The sequence below is a fragment of the Rattus norvegicus genome, chromosome 13 (assembly GCF_036323735.1).
Source record: "Rattus norvegicus strain BN/NHsdMcwi chromosome 13, GRCr8, whole genome shotgun sequence".
Taxonomy (NCBI): Eukaryota; Metazoa; Chordata; class Mammalia; order Rodentia; family Muridae; genus Rattus; species Rattus norvegicus.
Window position 1 is genome coordinate 75,552,862 of NC_086031.1, and position 19,173 is coordinate 75,572,034.

Below are 19,173 nucleotides of genomic sequence, written 5' to 3' on the forward strand. Positions count from 1 at the left end.
TCTTCTGACTTCCGTGGGCACATGCAACAAATACATACATGCAGGCAAAACATTTATACACAAGGGAAATAAATCTTTAAAAATGAAAGAAAAATTAAAAATTAAAATTATATATATAACACAGGTTAAATGGCTGTGTATAGTTTTCGTTTCTCAAAAAAAAATAGGAGAACACAGAAGCACATATTTTGTCTTTGGCAAACCACAACAGTTGAGTGTCTGAATGCACACACAAACCTTTGCTAACAAATAAGCACATCTCTAGTACACCAGAAAACTTTGTGATTTCTTACTATATTTTAGTAAGAAATCTTGTAGGGTTTTTTCATTGTTATTGGTTTTTTGTTCTGCTTGGCTTTTTTTTTTAATTAGTCACTAGTGTTTAGTAAATTCTAAAAAATGGATCCCTTCTTGAAGGAAAACTGCTTGCCTTTTTGCATATCTATTCTGTGAGCTGAACAAATATGATCTCCACTGACTGTCCACGGTGTACTTATGAAAAGAATAATTCACTTCATATGATTATCTCCAGGTTTATCCATTTCCTCTGTGAAATGTTATTTAGCTACAGTGGATAGTGCTGACATATCACATTCTCTCCTGTACAGTCTACATATCTACATACATAAAATCATGTATGTGCAGGTGTCATGAAAGAAGCGGATCTGTGTGGAGTCTGACAGACAGTAGGAGGGGTAAAAGGGGGAGGAAAGGAGGCTAGATCTGATGGGGGCTGGGGAGATACATGAAAATGGTGGTATTTGACCCAGCCTAACAGATTTTAAAATAAGTCACGTGCCAGTTTTGATTAGGGTTTTGTGTTATCTAGGCAACTTCACCTCAAGAAAGCAGATGACTATCACTGCTACATTATACTCTAAGGCCTAGAGATGACCTCCCATAAGCCAGAAAAGAAACCAGCTAGAGAAATTAAAATAGCATTTTGTTATCCTGAGAACAAGCTAACATTACTTTTACATGGTTTCACAAAAATAAATAAAAGAACAGTAGAAAGTATACTCTGCGATTAGTTTTACCTTAGGGTCTCTCAGATCACTCAGCTGCCACAGGCACTTCCCTGCAGGCCTGGCAGCGTTGGATCCCTGGGTCCACAAGGTGGCAGGAGAGATCACCTCAGAGTTGTCCTTCAGCTCCATAAGCTATGTGCCTGACTATATGTACATACACATACACACTGATTTTTAGGTCTTATTTCATATTAAAATATTTTAAGTAAATGCTAGGTTTCATTTTGTTAATTTTAGGTTTCTGTTTTGTTTTTTTCTTTTTTAGGTACTAACAATAAAACCCAATTAAATTTGCCTTATGCATGATAGGCAAGTTCTCTTTTTCTGAACTAATGTCCTTGTCTTTCTTTTCTTTCTTTTTTTTTTTTTTTTGTTGTTGTTGTAGTGGTGGTGGTGATGGTGGTGGTGGTGGTGGTGGTGGTGGTGGTGGTGGTGGTCTAGACTGGTTTGTTTTGTTTTGTTTTGTTCTGTTTTGTTTTTAAAAGGCTCTTCCTAAGCTGCCTATCTTACTTTTCTATTTCTGTACACAAAACACCATGACAAGGCAACTTACAAAAGGAAGAGTAAGAATGTTAGCTTGCATGGCTCTGTGGCATGTCGGCAGGCAGGGACAACAGGCATGGAGCCAGAAGAGTCTCTGAGAGTTCCTATCTGAACCCAGGCATGAGGCAGAGAGAACAAACTGGTAATGAAAACTTTTGAAATCCAAAAGCTCACCCCCATTAACATATCTCTTCCAACAGGCCAGACTTTCTAATCTTTTCCAAACAGCTCCACCAACTGAAGACCAAGCATACAAAATGTATCAATCCGTGAAGGCCATCCTTTTCTGTTCTTAATAATATTTGTATTAATTATTTGGTTATTTAACATTATGCACCCAAATAGCACTCACCTCCCAGTCCTCCCAGGTCCATCCTTGTTATCCCTGCCCCAAGAAAAAGGAGAAAAAAGTGCAATTTGCATTGTCAATATACTCAGTGGAGTATAGTCAAACTCCCAGTGGCCAACCCCTCAAAGACAATGCACCTTCCTCACCTGCACCCCCACCAGGAGCCATCGACTGTGGAGTACTACACTCCAGCATCCCTAGCACAATTTTTAAGTTCTCTTTGATGGTTTTCTATCTAGGTTGTCTGGGGGTGACAGTAGGAGGTTGTTACAGAAGCCTTCTATGTCCCTCTTTCTCAACTATGAGTCTGCAATCATTGATACCACTGCAAAAGTAGCTTCCTTGCCCTTTACAGTCAGTGGGAGCACGGATCATGGACTTCCACATGGCTTCTGGAGATAGCATAGACCACAGATATCCACAGGGTCTCAGGAAGACCATTCTTATGCAAATGAACATTGCTCAAACTAGCCTCAAAAACTAATCCTGTTGAACTTGATGGCACAGGCAGTTAATCCCATCGCTCTAGGGGCCAGCCTGGTCATAGCAAGTTTGAGGACAGCCAGAGATACATAAAGACCCTGTCTATAACTGAAAGAAAGAGAGAGAGAGAAAGAGGGTAGGGGGAGAAAGGGAGAGAGAGAAAGGGAAAGAAAAAAAAGAAAGGAAATTGCAATTTTCTCAGCCTCTAGAGTAGCAGTCATTATCAGTGTATGTCACCAGTTCTACCATAAGCTTTTATTTGTATAGGAAAAATCAGACTTGATTATAGAATTCATACGCAATTCAATTGGCTGTCAAGAATGAAAAAAATCTAAACAACCTGCTCATATTGCCACCAAGAGAACACTGTTGACTTGGACTTTAGACAAACACCTATAATAATTACCATTTAAAAAGTGCCTGTGTATTTCGAATACTCTGCAAGGTAGCTATTATCCTCATTTTAGGAAAATGAAAACAGGAAGGTGATAGCTAAGTGATATATCCAGTGTGACGTGTAAACAGACAGCTAAGACTCAAAGCCAACCCAGCAGATTCCAAAGAGGTGCTTTTTCATCATGGAAGCATGGTTCTCAAAAACTATAAAACAGGAACAGCTAGCATTTACTGAGTGGTTATTTTGTACTAAAAAAACTTACACACTCTCTATCATAAAACTCTAATACATCACAGAATTAACATTAATACATTTATTTAATAAATGAACAAGAAAATCCTATATAGCATACTCAAAATCACATGTTTAATAAGGTAATCAACCTGACCAAATAAAACAACCTGTGATTCATTTATTTTTACAATAAATATAGTCAGACTGAGCAATGGGAAACAGGCTATGCCTATTTTAAGCACCATACAAACAACACACACACACACACTCTACAATTTACTAAGTTAATCTTATAGCAGAAACTATACTATATACACTTCTTTCTCATGAAATCCCTATAGAATAACTAGATAAACTGTAGAATTTTCTGTGCCCAATGTTAATACAGAAAGCCTAGCTCTCACCTTAAAGGGAATAAGAAAGTTATTCTAGAGCCTTTTTAAGGGACTACCTTAAAGACCTAGGAACACATAGTTAGGCTACCCCAAATCCAATGTTCCGATGTAGAAACAGTTACATCAAGTTTTATATTTTTACACAACAAAGACAGTCATGAATCAAGGTAAATTTAAGAATTCAACAATGATATCTAATCAGTGAGACAGTCACAACAAGATAGGGAATCTCTTTTTATGGCCTCGGATGCTATCTGATGATATTCTTGGTCTTTGGGTTGGTGGAAGCTACTGATCTGTTACGTTACAGATTTCATAAGGGTTTTATCTATTTACTCACAAGGTGTTAGACGAAGCAAGCTTAAAATACTGTGTGACAATGTGGTCACAGCAAAATGGGGGAAGCCTTTCTAAAGGCTTCAGATGCTTTCAAATGACATTCTTAACTTCTGGGTTGGTAGAACCTAGCAGATTGATAATAGATTTCAAAGGGTTTTTATCAGTCACTGAATGCTAGGTTCCAACACAGAGGTGGTCAAGGAATGGCTATTCAAGGGGCTAAAGCTAGCCAAAGATAAAGTAATTAGCCCTGGACCTACAACATCCCTATCTCTCCACACACTACAGTTCTAATCAGTGAATCAGTCTTTGTAAATACAACTTCTTTCCAAAAATTTTCATCAATACCAACAATATTCTCCAATTAAAGCATATTTCTTGTCTGCCATTTCAACAACTTTTTAATTTAGGTAAGAGAAAAGTAGCCTAAGAACAGAAAACAAGTAGCCTGTGATATCTTTAAAATAGCAATTTATGATGTTACACACTCTTAACAATTATGTAATGGTCCTTGATCTTCAAGTACAAATGCATCATCAGTCTTAACTCTGCTCTCCCATTAGAAAACAGTCAGCCACTGTAGTTGCTATTATTCAACAGTTGCCATGTTACTATTTGTCAACTGCTCATCCAGGAGCTTCCTGTTCCATCACGAGTTTAACTGTTAAAGTAAGGATGAGAGACGATGCTCAGTAGGAGAGCCCTGGCCTAACAAACACAAGGTCCTAGGTTCCCTCCCCAGTACATCCAAGGCAGGCAGGCAGGCAGAGAGGAAGAAGATAGGAAATTGGAAGGAAGGAAAGAAGGAAGGATGGATAGACTAAAAGGACAGACTGACTAAAAGAAGGATTGACTCACCCAAGAACAGAAATCTCTATCTATTCCGAAGAAGCAGTCATGTCCTATTTTCAAAACTACAGAATTTATGATGAGATGTGAATCACCTGAAGGTGAGGGCAGAGACAGAGCATAGCTATACTGAGGTTAAAAGCTAGAAGGAACTGGAAATGAGACACTAGTCTCTTTGAAACTAGTCACAACATTGAAACATCGGAGCAATCCTTAAATGACTATTTAAAAAGAAAAAGTGCAAGAATATGGGGCAGTGGATACCGTAAAATATTCTATAAATGGTTAATTACATCTGTCCAACCTTGAGATAATGAAGTCAATAAATATGATGTATCATAATTCCTAAATGATCTCAAAAATGGAAGAAAAATAATACTTGCCCAAAAGCTATCAAAGGATCTTTAATGTGAATATCATGAATTCATTCAAACATTTACTGTAAGTCAACCATGTATTATACATAATACAATAAGCTGAGAATATAAACAGGAATCAATCCATAGGCTTTTCAGGTACATACAACATATTACCTACAACAAATCATTGTATATATTTTGTGGGTTGTACTCTCTAAATACAGAAAACAATTTTGGAACTTCCGAAACATTCTCCTCAGACTCCACAAATGTTGTTAACCCATATAGAACAAACCCTTTGTCTCAGCCTGTTACTGAACATGAATATAAAATAAACATCAGTTCAAGGTTAACCTGGTCTACACAGCATTCAGTACAACCAGGGCTATCAGAAAGAGATTGGATGATTGGATGGATGGATGGATGGATGGATGGATGGATGGATGGATGGATGGACGGATGGTAGACAGACATATAGACAAACAGACAGGAAAGAGACTGTCTCTCTAAAAAGAACTAGAAGTATAGTATTCAAATAAAAGCACCCATCTGTATGAAGCTGGACAGAGTTCCCTAACAGAGCTTAACTTGCACTGCAGAATATAAATCATGCATCTTTTATATGAGGTTACACACATGCAAGACTAATTTTTATGTACCAATTCATCTATAACCACTTTCATAAGGGCACATGCCTGTCCTTCTAGCACCTGGGAGACATAGGCAGTAGGATCAGGAGTTAGGTCATGTTAAACTACAGAGGAATTTTAAGGCCAACTAGAGCAAAAGGAGGCTCTGTCTCTTAAAAAAAATAATTTCAAGCTCTCAGGAAAAAAAAAAAAACCTTTATAGTCTGATGAACTTCATACCTGATCAAAATAGGAAACAATAAGATTATCTTATCTCAAGGCTTACACAACAACCATCATAATAACAATTTTTACTCTGTACTTAAGTAGATTCTTTAAATATAAGGTAAAAGGAAGACATAGGGAAATCTAGTTATCTTGAAAACAATACCATGATAAGAATTATAAAACATGCAAAATAAGATAAGTAAAGAAACTAATTAGGCCCCTCTGTAGCTACATCACTCTTTAAAGTCACAGTTACACGACTGGAAGAGATAGCACACTCGCCTAGCATTTGTAATATCAGAAGTTTGATCTATAGCATCATGTAAAAATTAAAATAAAATATAAAGTAATAGTTAAACTTGAAGTATTAAAAACACTCATGTCTAAAACCTTTAATTCACAAATATACAAATATCAGCTAATAAATTCAAGGTTAGTATACATTATTCCCTGTTATTTTCACTTATTTATGCCAGAAAGATAAATGCTGGCTTTTTCTAACCACTTCTTACAAGATTTGATATTCAGTTTAACCAAAGGCATTTCTTTTACTATAGTTACAGTGAGATAATTCCACAGTAATTATCTCTGCCATAAGAATCATAAAACAGATTATAAATACAAAATAAAACTAATGATTCTGATAATAAGTGTATAGCCACAAACACAGCAACGCTGCTTCATAAGTAACACCTTTCCTCAAATGTATACCTGATAATTTTACAATGATAAATCAGTAACTAAGCACAAAGTAAAAAGGCATTTCTCCACTAAATTCCACTAATTATCTTCCTAATAGACAGCAAAATTATTGTTATTGTTATTGTTATTGTTATTTTTTCTTAAAGACAATAAATAAGGCAGAGATTCCCTTCCATTCCACACTCACCAACTTTACCCCGAGCCTCCCAAACACTGGAAACATAGATATCTCCATGCATGGGTCAAATGTCCAGGCCTTTCTACTGCTGCTCAACCACGGAACTGAATAAAATTTCATGCATTTTGTATCAAAATTACCTTTCTCGTTAAGTATTTTCCCCCAATTTTGTTTAACACATAAAAATTATACATATATAAAATATAAGATATTTTAATATTACAAAATAACTATCTTTTCTTCTACGGTAAACTGCTCTCAAGATAAAAAAGCAGAAACCAGCAGAGCAAACTGTACACATAAACGTCCCTTTTTGAAGATCAGCAGTAACTTCCCTCCTTGCAGTCTATGCCTCTCTCCACATTTCAAACTGTTTACTCACACAGATCACCTAGCAATTTGTGCATGAAATGCTAGATACTATCAACCTCTCATTACAACCCAAGTACAGCACTTTAACAACACCTAACGCAGTGGATCAGTAACAAGAAATAAAGTTCTGTAAAAAGAAAAGATAAAGCCTTTTTAAACTTTTCATACTCTTGTCAAAACATGTCAAACGTCTGTAAACCAAGAACAGATTTCAATTTCCTCCTTTGAGACATCTTAGGAAACTTGAGAGACCACGCATTAAATGATTTTTTTCATGTACTTTTTAAAACCAAATCCGTAAATTGTAACTATTCCCAAAAAAGTTCCAGAAGCCTTTTCCTAAAGAACAATACAGAACTATAGAAACCACTGACCCTTACACCACCTAGCAGCAAACAAACTAGCTACACCTAAGCGTGCTTTAACGGAGCACCACGGGCTCTCTCTAATACACTGGGCAACGAATGAACAGCAAGAAGCCCAATAACAAGCATTTACTGCACATTAAGACTCTACAAGATACTTAGTCAGATCAATGTTTGTAATTTTGCTATATCCTGTTATTAATAACCCTTTTTCACAACATCCACAAGCTCAAATTACACCACAGTATTTACTGCAAATATGTGCAATTGTAAAATTTGCATTTCAAATGTCAAAAGAAACAAAACATCTAGACTAAGTCACAGTTGTCTTACATACTTCTTCTCTCTAAAAACAAGAAGAATATTCCTGTGATTTCATTCTCACAAGAAAATCAAACCCTACTGTTAGCACGCCGCGTGATTTTCTTTTTTTTTCCCCAAATCTGTAACATAAAGGCTTAACCAAATGCCATAAAGACAATTACAGCTTTTTTATTTCATTAAATGAGTAGTTCAAAGAAACAATATCTATTTTTTTTTTCGGAGCTGGGGACCAAACCCAGGGCCTTGCGCTTGCTAGGCAAGTGCTCTACCACTGAGCTAAATCCCCAACCCCAACAATATCTATTTTGAGAAAATAAATGATATTTTCCATTTTAATGGCATAATTTAGAAATACAATAATTGCCACAACTATGCACTGAGATGTGGCACCTCTACATTTTTAAAGATTTAAACTTTCAGTGCATCTATTAAAAATAGGTCTCCCAAACTCATATTTACTAATTACTATTTTATTACTATTTACTAAAGTATTTCTACTAACCTATGATACTGGTAATTTTATCTTTTCACTCACATTTCCAACAGTCCCTTAGCCAGTTTTATTGTGGTTGTATAAATGGAAGAATATATTAAAAAGAATGCTTTGTTCTAGGTTAACATTCCTAAGTAAATACGGAATCCAGAGCTGAGGCAGACAAATCACTTTCACTTGTAGTCACCTGCCTCCTGAAATGGCTGCCCACTGGACAGTCTATCTAAGAGTAATTGTTGGTTGGGAGAGATGTGCATAAGTGTTATGGAGATGTGCATAAGTGGTCATAAACATGTCTGCCAGTTTCTTGTCCAAGATTGCCAGCTGAAATGACTGCAACAATAAGGGTGTCAGGACTCCCTGCAATAAAAATCTCTACCCTCTGTTTTCTGTTCTGTGTGGGAGTTCTCACTTGTCTAGGGAACTGCACTTCTGTCATTCTCACCACACTTCTGGCTAGGGAACTGCACTTCTGGCTACTCACATTTATCCCACATTTGGCTTCTTCTGTGACTTCACTGTCCCCTCCAAAACTTATCTCAAATTTTAATTGCTATTTTAATGATATTAAGGGGAAAGACCTTAATTGGGTAATAAGGATTCAGCCTTCACAAATAAGTTAAATGTCACTATCTCAGGAGTAGGTTAGTTACCTTATGAGTGGTGAGTGAGTAATAAAGGAAGAGATACTGAAGTCCATTTTCTTCCTCATCCTCCTGTGCTTTCTCCCTGATACCTTCTGCCATATTATGACAGAGAAGGACCAACCTCACCAGATAAGAGCACTCCATCTTGAACATTCTAGATACTAAAACTGAATCAAAACTAATAAAGATATCATTTATTAATTAATCAGTGTCTGACATTATAGCAGATTCCCATTTCTGTTCATAGTTAAGAGCTTTAAGGAGTGAAAAAGTAACTTAGTCTTTCCAACTTCAAACTGACAGTATGATTACAGAGATATGGTGCATAAAATCAAGTGGCTATCCCTAATGACACATGCTTGAAAACTTAGATTTTTTTCAAAACCCACTTTATTTAGGGTTCTTAAATGCCTCAACCTCCCTTCTAACCCACCTACTGGAGTTATGTGAAAAAAGGTTAAAGGTGTTGTGGGCCTGTTTAGAAGTAGTTCCTTTGGGCAACTCCACTCTTGTTGTCAGGATACCAGCAGTCCAGTTCAGTAACAAACAACAAACACAAATCAGTAGCACAATCCAGCAGAAACAGCAAGGCTCTGCCAAGTCAGGATAAGCAGTCAGAATCAGCCATGAGAAGTTCTTTGGCACATTTCTCTCCATGAAGTGAAGACCAACGAAGACCAACAAAACATTGCATGGTGTAACGATACAAGAGCGTCCTCTCATTGTTTGTGTGGTTTCATTTATAGTCTAAACATCAAGCGTCCTCTCAAGTATCTGTTTTTAACAAAACATCACATTCCCTCTCACAAGACAGCTTCCAGAAAGACATCACATGATTGGGTTGTTAAAAGAAACCAGAAATTTCCATTTCACACAGTGTCAACATCAAAAGAACTAGGAATAAATATTGCCATTTTAAAATTAAGCCAGTAACAAAAATTGTATGTTTATTTGCAAAGTTTCACTATAAAGGTATTATTTTTAAATGTTTTATTTTAGTATTTTTTGTAAATATGGATATTTTGCCTACATGTATGTGTGCACACCACATGCATATCATATTCTTTGGGGGATAGACACTGTGTATCAGATTCCCTAGAACTGGAATTAAAGATGGTTGTGAGCCACCTTGTGAATGCTAGGAATCCAACATGGGTCCTCTGGAAGAGTTACCACTCAAACCTCATAAATCTACTCTTGACCACATATTTACATGACTATGAAATCATCAAATTACTTGCTTTAATTTTTTAATACTAGGAAAAAGATTAAATCAAAGTCATCTGGTTTTGTTACTCTCAAAAACTAAAACGTCTACCGGTGCTACAGCCTAATGTTTACAATCTGGGCTATCTTTCCTTTGTCTGCCTGTTTGTCTGTTTTCCAAGCTTGCCTCAGCCTCCAGGGTTCCATCAGAGATATTGGTCACCATACTCAGCTCTTCCCCTTTCTTCATGAAGGAACCTTCTTAGACTTCTGTTTATTCTGATAAGCTAAATGTGATTATGCCCTGGGCAGTGACCACTCCAAATTTGTCTCTGTTTTTCCATAAGTTTCTATAGTTATGCTCTAGATATCTAATATCATTCTGTTCACTACTAATAAAAGCCAGGAGGGCAGAAAGCAGGCTGGCTGTGATGCACCAAATAGAAAGATCAAACAAAACACCAGGGCTAACACCAAGGTCAAAAAAAGCAAAAGGAACATGGTAGAGGATGGTAAAAGTGGATAATCAACATTTAATGAGCAGCTACTACATGATCTCCTCCCAAATAAGTGTGGGTACTCAGTATTAACCCAATGTATAATAGCATATACCAATTCTACTCGTGGTTACACTACAGACAACAAGAATGTAAAGTCCCACAATATGAAAGGCCAGTTTTGATTTTTTCTCAAACCAGCTATATAGATCCCCATGCAGAAACTAAAGCACAGTGGAGTCAATGAGAAAGAGAAAGTGGATGCTAAAACTGTCATTTGATGTCATATCCCTTCATTCATTCTAGTTCTAAAATTAATAGACAAGTAGGGTATTTTTCACTGACTGGGATAGTTCTGTATTTAAATAAGCAACACAAAACAAATATAAAAATTCACACAAATTCTTTTTTTTTCTTTTCTTTTTTTCGGAGCTGGGGACCGAACCGAGGGCCTAGCAAGCGCTCTACCACTGAGCCAAATCCCTAACCCCTACACAAATTCTTAAAACAAATTCTTAAAATTGAGATTTTCAAAATGTTATAAGAAACACTGAGAAGCTGCAAAATGCAATAATTACAGGTTTGGATTAACAAATCTGGAACTCTCCAACTTCCCCAAATTCTATCATTTCCTATATAGTATATATACAACATTTCTTTAATTTCTATTTCAACTCTAGTACTGAGCATGCCACATAATTATTTATGTCTATGTCAGTCACAACTATTTTTCCCACAATTTCATTTTGTTCAGTCCTCTAAAAGGTATTATTAAAAGGTATAAAGAACATAAACCAACATGATGAGATTTGTCGAAAGAATGGATTAAACATGTACATTGTAAAGACAAAATTAGCTTCTGTCTAGTAAAATCACTCCAGCAAAAGACTTAAAAAGGTTTGAGCTATATTGTATGACCCATACAAACAAATACCAAATCCACTTTAAAGCTAATGGGATTTAAAATGCTAATTCCTTCACCCACCACAGAGAAGCATTACCACAGACTTAATGTAATAAGAGACACTAAACTCTTACTGCACACGATTCTTTATAAAATGTAAACCCTGACAAGTCAAAGTATATGATCATGCAAAAACAATACTTTGATTAAAAGAAAACCCTTTATAAATGTCTTTGAGTCTGTTCTCCAACACATCTCACTAATAGCAACAGATGTTAAGGCTTAACAAAAATAAAATTATAAAATATGAGTATAGTTTTAATTATCTGGTTCTAGTATTATACTATTTGGGGAAAACAAGAATCACTACATTTATAGTCATAAGAACAACTTTAATTACATTTTTGGGATATATAGTTATTAATTGCCTATGACCTCCTACAAGGTGGGATTTTTAAAACATCCCCCAAGATGATCAGAAATCTCAACATAGTATCAATTTTTAAATGTAAATTATAAAAGGATAAACATTTAACACATTTTAAGTTTCTATTAATTTCAGTATAAAATTTGTATTCAGTACTATATCAGCAATATATAATCTTAATGTTCCATATTTTAATCAAAATAATGTGTAGTTGAAAGTATACATTTTTATTTTAGAATATTTCACAGGCTGCCAATAAAGTGACTAATTTTACTTGAACTTTAATACCCCAAATGTTTAATATATTGTATGCAATTAACAAATATTAATAAATGTACTTTTTATTAAAGTTGTTTGTATGTGTGCATTTGTGGGGGGGGGTGCCCATGGAGACCAGAGCATGGTATCAGATTGTCGTGGGATAGTAAATTAGTCCAGCCACTCGGGGAATAAATAGAGAGAATCCTCAAAAAGCTTAAAAGAAATCTACCATATGACTCATCTATACTACCCTCAACATGTGCCCAAAGGACTCAACACCCTACTCCAGACACTTGCTCAGCAGTGTTCATTACTCCTCTACTCAAAACAGCAAACTGACAGTCCTTCATCAGCAATGGATAGTGACAACTGGTACCTATACACCATGGAATATTATTCTGCTCAGCAAAGACTGGAATCATGTAATATGCAGATAAATGAATAGTTAGAAAAGGCCATGTTGAGTGAAGTAACTCAGACCAAGGAAGACAAGCTTTGCATGTCATCTCTTATCTGAATTCCTGGCCCCCAATCTTCAGATGTGGCTATTTGAATGCCAAAATTAAAAGTTTGCTATTACCACAAACTAAAGGAATAAATAAAGTGGGTGTTTGTGGTGGTTAATATTAACCATCAACTTGATGAAATTTAGAGGATTATGAAAACAACCCTCTGGGTTTGCCCAAATTAGGTTCAATGAAGTGGAAAGACACCCCCTAAACATGAGGAGTACTAGTCCACAGGTTGTGACACCCGACTGAATAAAAAGGGAGAAAAATGGACACTATGCTTCCTAACTATAAGCACAATGCGACCAAGCTGCCTCTGACTTCTGCCGCCATGCCTTGATGTCATGGAACCGTGAGCCAAAATAGATCCTGCCTTCTTTAAGGTGCTCTGGTCAGGGTTGTCACAGCAATGAGAAAAATAACTAAGAGTGGTAGTTCAGCTATTTGACCTACTAAATCCTGTGGAAACATGCAGTCCTGCAGCTCTACGACGTTTCTCTAGTAATAGAGACTATGCAAGAACAGCTTTTACAACACTGCTATTTTAAACATAAACAATTCAGTCTATTCTTCTGGTCTCTCCAGAAACTTGACTGGTATCTACTAAGTACACTGGAGGGTAACTCTAAAAGTTGTCAACAAATACTTTGATACACTTCACTTCAAAAATTAAATACAATGTTTCCATCTTCTTGAGTGTGGACTGGTTTAGTGAGTCTTTTTTTTTTTTTTTTGAGAAGTCTCACTATGTGTCTCTAGCTGGCTTTGAACTCATAGTGATATGCCTGCCTCTGTCTCTGCCCTCTGCCCTCTGCCCTCTGCCCTCTGGCCTCTCGCCTCTGCCTCTGCCTCCTAGTTCTGAGTAGTGGCTCACTGTTAGAGAACAGAATGTGAAAAGGCTGGTAACATAGCTTAGTAGTAGAGTGCTTGTCCAGCATGTGTGAGACCCTGGGTTTGATCACTGATATCACAAAAATAAATAAAAATATACAATACCTAACAAAATGTGAAGAAAGCAATACTATAATGCTGGTCTAAATACAGCACACTATCATATTCAGATTCACTCAAGCCACATCAGAGGGAGGTCTTCGTGTGAGGGTCTGAAGACCCAAGCATGCTGCTCTGGGCATCTGCCGTCTGTCACACAATTCTAAAACATACTCATATAAAGGGCCTTAGAATATGCCACAAGAGACGTTCACATGTCAATTTGTTCTTAAGAAATATAGGTAACTTCTGTCAGTTTCTGTTTGTTTTGAGACCAGGTCTCACTACCTTGCCCTGACTAACCTGAAACTTCCTATTTATCCCAGGTAGGGCTTGACTTCATCAAGATCTGCTTGCCTCTGCCTCCTGAGTACTAAGGTTAAAGGTGTATGCCACCATGACCCAGGGTTTCTTTCTTCGGGGGGAAAAAAAGCTCTTAAGAAAATGTATCTGGCCATATAGAGAAAGGCAGTTAGAAAACTAAAAACAACCAGAGCTATATAGTAAGACTTGTCTTTTAAAAAAAAAAAAGTTGGGGCTGGGGATTTAGCTCAGTGGTAGAGCGCTTACCTAGGAAGCGCAAGGCCCGGGGTTCGGTCCCCAGCTCCGAAAAAAAGAACCAAAAAAAAAAAAAAAAAAAGTTGACACAATTATAAAGGTAACGTGTTTTGCTGTTTTAACTTTTTTGAAATAACTCCAAAACTCCAAAGTGTTACCAAAGATTCATTCAAATGAGGTAAGACAAGCTGAGACTGGGTGTTAGAGCAGAACCTGACTAGAACAAAACTACATCCCAGCTTCGAAAGCTTCCAAAAGTGCTTACTACCTATACTATGTGTGTGTGTGTGTGTGTGTGTGTGTGTGTGTGTGCGTGTGTGTGTGTGTGTATATATATATATGTATATATATATGTGGGGGTGGGTGGGTGTGGGTGTGCGTGTGTGTGTGTATATATATATGTATATGTGTGTGTGTGTGGATGGGTGGGTGGGTGTGTATATGTATATATATATATGTGTGTATATATATATATATGTATATATATGTGTGTGTGTATATATATGTGTGTATATATATATATGTGTGTGTACATATATATATTTTTTTTTAACTTAAGGGTCTTGCCTTTTCATTTATCTACTGACAAAAACTTTAAACCAGTCATCTTTCTATGAGCATCATGCTGAATTACCTTTACAGTCAGGAAACTGAACTTCTAACCAGGAAGCATATTGTAATCTCAATTTCCTTTTCTAGGGCTCCTGGAAGAGACAGGAAATCACTCACACTCATTCTTTACAGGCTGGAGGGCCACTATTAAGAGCATTTATTAACTTTCTTTTTACAAACCTGAGGAGAGAGACCCTAGCCATTGTGCTGTGTTTCCTTTATGCATCTCTCCTTTCCTTGTCCTTTTCTGAATCTTTTCAACTGCCCATATCCTTGACACTACAACAGCATGATTGAGTTATATATACGTAAGATAGACCAAAGGATTACTTATCGGTATATTACTGCATCCAAATTTGGCTTTGCAGATTACTCCTTTAGTCATCAACATCAACACCACAACTATCTCATCACTATTACAGTCAAATTTCTATAGGCTGGACATTTGTTCTCCCCTGATATTTATTACAATTATACTTATTCCTCATTTAATCTCATCATTGTATTTAGATATTTTCACAAATTGGAAACTGCAACAAAGCCTAATGCTGGTTAATTGTCACAATGTTGGAGGCAGTACTCTTCTCCCCTGTCCCACACCCTGCACAAGTAATAAATTATTCTCACCTATCTCTTTATTTACATCTGCAGAGTTCTTACATAATTTAAGTAAGGTACTTATAGTAAACCTCCTTTACTTTCACATGCTTATAAATGGTGATCCTTCTTTCCTCTGTCACAGTCCTAGGGGTGGCTTTTATCACGCTAACCAATAAGTAGTTTAAGCTAGGAAGTGATCCAATTCTGGCCACTACAACCTAAGAAGTCCATGATGAAAGTCCTTAAAAAAAAAGGCAATTCAAAAAGATCACCCACCATGATAGAGTAGGCTTCATCCCACAGTTGAAGGAATGGTTCAACATATGAAAATCAATCAATGTAATCCACCATATAAACTGAAAGAAAAAACCCACATGATCATCTCATTAGATGCTGGGAAAGCCTTTGACTAAATCCAACACCCTTTCGTGGGGTAATTATTTCAGGAATGAAACAATCAAAATAAAAATTGGAAACAGAAAATTCTCAATAGAGGATACTTAAAAAGCTAAAAACACTTAAAGAAATGCTCAACATCAGGGAAATGCAGATCAAAACTACTTTGAAATTCCATCTTACACCTGTCAGAATCACTAAGATCAATAATACAAGTGATGAGGACGTAGAGCAAGAGGAACACTGCCTCACTGCAGGTGTGGTGCAAACTTGTACAGCCACTATGGTGGTTCTTTAGAAAGTGGGAATAGATCTACCTCAAGATCCAGAAATATCCCTCTTAGGAATATATCCAAAGGATGTTCCATTCTATCGCAAGGACACTTTACTCAATCATGTTCATTGTGGCTTTATTCATAACACCCAGAAATTAGAAACAACCTAGATGTTCCTCAACAGAATAGATAAAGAAAATGTAGATCCAGCATATTGCTGCATACAAGAAACACACCTCAATAACAAAGACAGAGACTATCTCAGAGTAAAAGGATGGAAAAAAAGTGTTCTGAGCAAATGGTCCCAAGAAACAAGTTTTTGTTGCCATCCTAATATCCAATAAAATAGACTTTCAACCAAAAGTTACCAAGTGTGACTAATCAAAGGGAAAATCCACCAAGAGAAAGTTTCAAATCTGAACATCTATGTCCCAAATGCAAGGGCACCCACATTCATAAAAGAAACTTTACTAAAGCTCAAAACACACGATGAACCCTACACAATAATAGTGGGAGTCTTGAACACCCCACTCTCACCAATGGACAGGTCACTGAAACAAACTAAACAGAGACACAGTGAAACTAATAGAGGTTATGAACCAAATAGACTTAACAGATATCTACAGAACATTTCATGCTAAAACAAAAGAATGCACCTTCTTTTCAGCACCTCATGGTACCTTTTCCAAAATCAACCTCATAATTGGTCAAAAAACAACCCTCAACCTATACAAGAAGATTGAAATAATCCCATGCATCCTATCAGACCACCATGACATAAAGCTGGTCTTCAATGACAGCAAAAGTAACAGAAAACCCACATACATGTGGAAACTGAACTATTCTCTCTACTCAATAATTTGGTCAGGGATGAATAAAGAAAGAAATTAAAAGACTTCCTGGAATTTAATGAAAATATTGACACATAATACACAAACTTATGGGACATAATGAAAGCAGTGCTAAGAGGAAAATTCATAGGACTGAGTACACTGGTAACGAAACTGGAGAGATCTTATACTAGCAACTTAACAGCACACCAGAGAGCTATAGAACAAAAAGAAGCAAACTTACCCAAGAGAAGTAGAAGGCAAGAAATAGTCAAACTCAGGACTGAAATCAACCAAATAGAAACAAAGAGAACAATACAAAGAATCAGCAAAACCAAAAGCTGGTTCTTTGAGAGAATCAAGATAGGTAAAGCCCTAGCCAAACTAACTAAAGGGCCCAGAGGCAGTATCCAAATTCACAAAATCAGAAATGAAAAGGGAGACAAAACAGAAGTGGAGGAAATTTAAAAAATACTAAGATCCTATCACAAAAGCCTCTACTCAACAAAACAGGAAAATCTAGATGAAATGGATGATTTTCTAGACAGAAACCACATACCAAAGTTAAATCAAGAGCAGGTAAACTTTCTAAACAGGCCCATATCCCATAAGGAAATAGAAGTCATTAAAAAACCTCCCAACCAAAAAGAGCCCAGGGCCAGATGGATTTAGTTCAGAATTCTACCAGACCTTCAAAGAAGACCTGATACCAATATTCCTCAAACTATTCCATAAAATAGAAACAGAAGGAACACTACCTAATTCATTCTTTGAAGCCACAATTACTCTGATACCTAAACCACACAAGGAACCTACCAAAAAAGAGAACTTCAGACCAATCTCACTTATGAATATCGATTCAAAAATAATCAATAAAATTCTTGAATCCAAGAACACATCAGAACCATCATTCACCATGACAAAGTAGGCTTCATCCCAGGGATGCAAGGTTGGTTCAATATATGAAAATCCATTAATGTAATCCACCATATAAACAAACATAGAGAAAAAATCCACATGATCATCTGAGATGGAGAAAAAGCATTTGACAAAGTACAACACCCCTTCATGTTAAAAGTATTGGAGATCAGGAAGTCAAGGCCCATACCTAAACATAATAAAAGCAACTTACTGCAAACAAATAGCCAATATCAAATTAAATGGAGAGATACTTGAAGCAATCACACTAAAATCAGGAACAAGACAAGGATGCTCACTATCCCCATATCTACTCAACATAGTACTCAAATGACAAGACAACAAAAAGAGATCAAGAGGATATAAATTAGCAAAGAAGAAATAAAGGTATCACTATTTGCAGATATGACAGTATACATAAGCACCCCAAAAATTCTACCAGAGAACTTCTCCAGCTGATAAACAACTTCAGCAAAGTGGCGAGATATAGAATTAACTCAAATAAATCAGTACCCTTCCTTTATATAGATGATAAACAGGCTAAGAAAGAAATTAGGGAAACAACTTCCTTCACAATAGCCACAGTTAACATAAAATATCTTGGGGTAACTAACCAAACAAGTGAAAGATCTGTATGATAAGAACTTCAAGTCTCAAGACAGAAATGGAAGAAGAGCTGAGAAAATGGATAGACCTCCCATGCTGAGAATTCACAGCTGAGGAATTTTGAATGGCTGAGAAGCACCTAAAGAAATGTTCAAAATCCCTAGTGATTAGAGAAATGCAAATCAAAACTACCCTGAGATTCCACCTAACACCAGTCAGACTGGCTAACATCAAAACCTCAGGTGACAACACATGTTGGCAAGGATGTGGAAAAAGAGGAACACTGCTCCATTGCTGGTTGGATTGCAAACTAGTACAACCACTCTGGAAATCAATTTGAAGGTTCCTCAGGAAATTGGAAATAGACCTACCTAAAGATACAGAAATATCACTCTGTAATAAAAGATGTTCCACCATGCAAGAGAAGCATGTGTTCCACTGTTCATAGTGGCCTTATTTGTGATAGCCAGAAGCTGGAAACAACCCATGTCCCACCACAGAAGAATGGATACAGAAAATGTAGTTCATTTACACAATGGAATACTACTCAGCTATTAAGAATGAGGACATCGGGCTGGAGACATGGCTCAGTGGTTAAGAGTACTGACTGCTCTTCCAGAGGTCCTGAGTTCAATTCCCAGCAACCACATGGTGGCTCACAGCCATCTGT

General features: G+C 36.6%; 1 protein-coding gene across 7 annotated transcripts in view; it reads right to left on the bottom strand.

Moving 5' to 3' along the window:
* The window catches only part of Rabgap1l (RAB GTPase activating protein 1-like), a 595,699-nt gene that overhangs the window by 555,320 nt on the left and 21,206 nt on the right, over positions 1-19,173 (bottom strand). The window contains exons 1-2 of one of the 7 annotated variants that reach the window (XM_006250106.5): positions 15,755-15,809; positions 14,901-14,970 (exon numbers count right to left, since the gene is read on the bottom strand). Coding sequence is in view for 2 of the 3 variants with exons in the window: in XM_063272349.1 (XP_063128419.1) it covers positions 15,755-15,757 (3 nt within the window). In the remaining variant the exon portion in view is untranslated. 7 annotated transcript variants of the gene reach the window in all.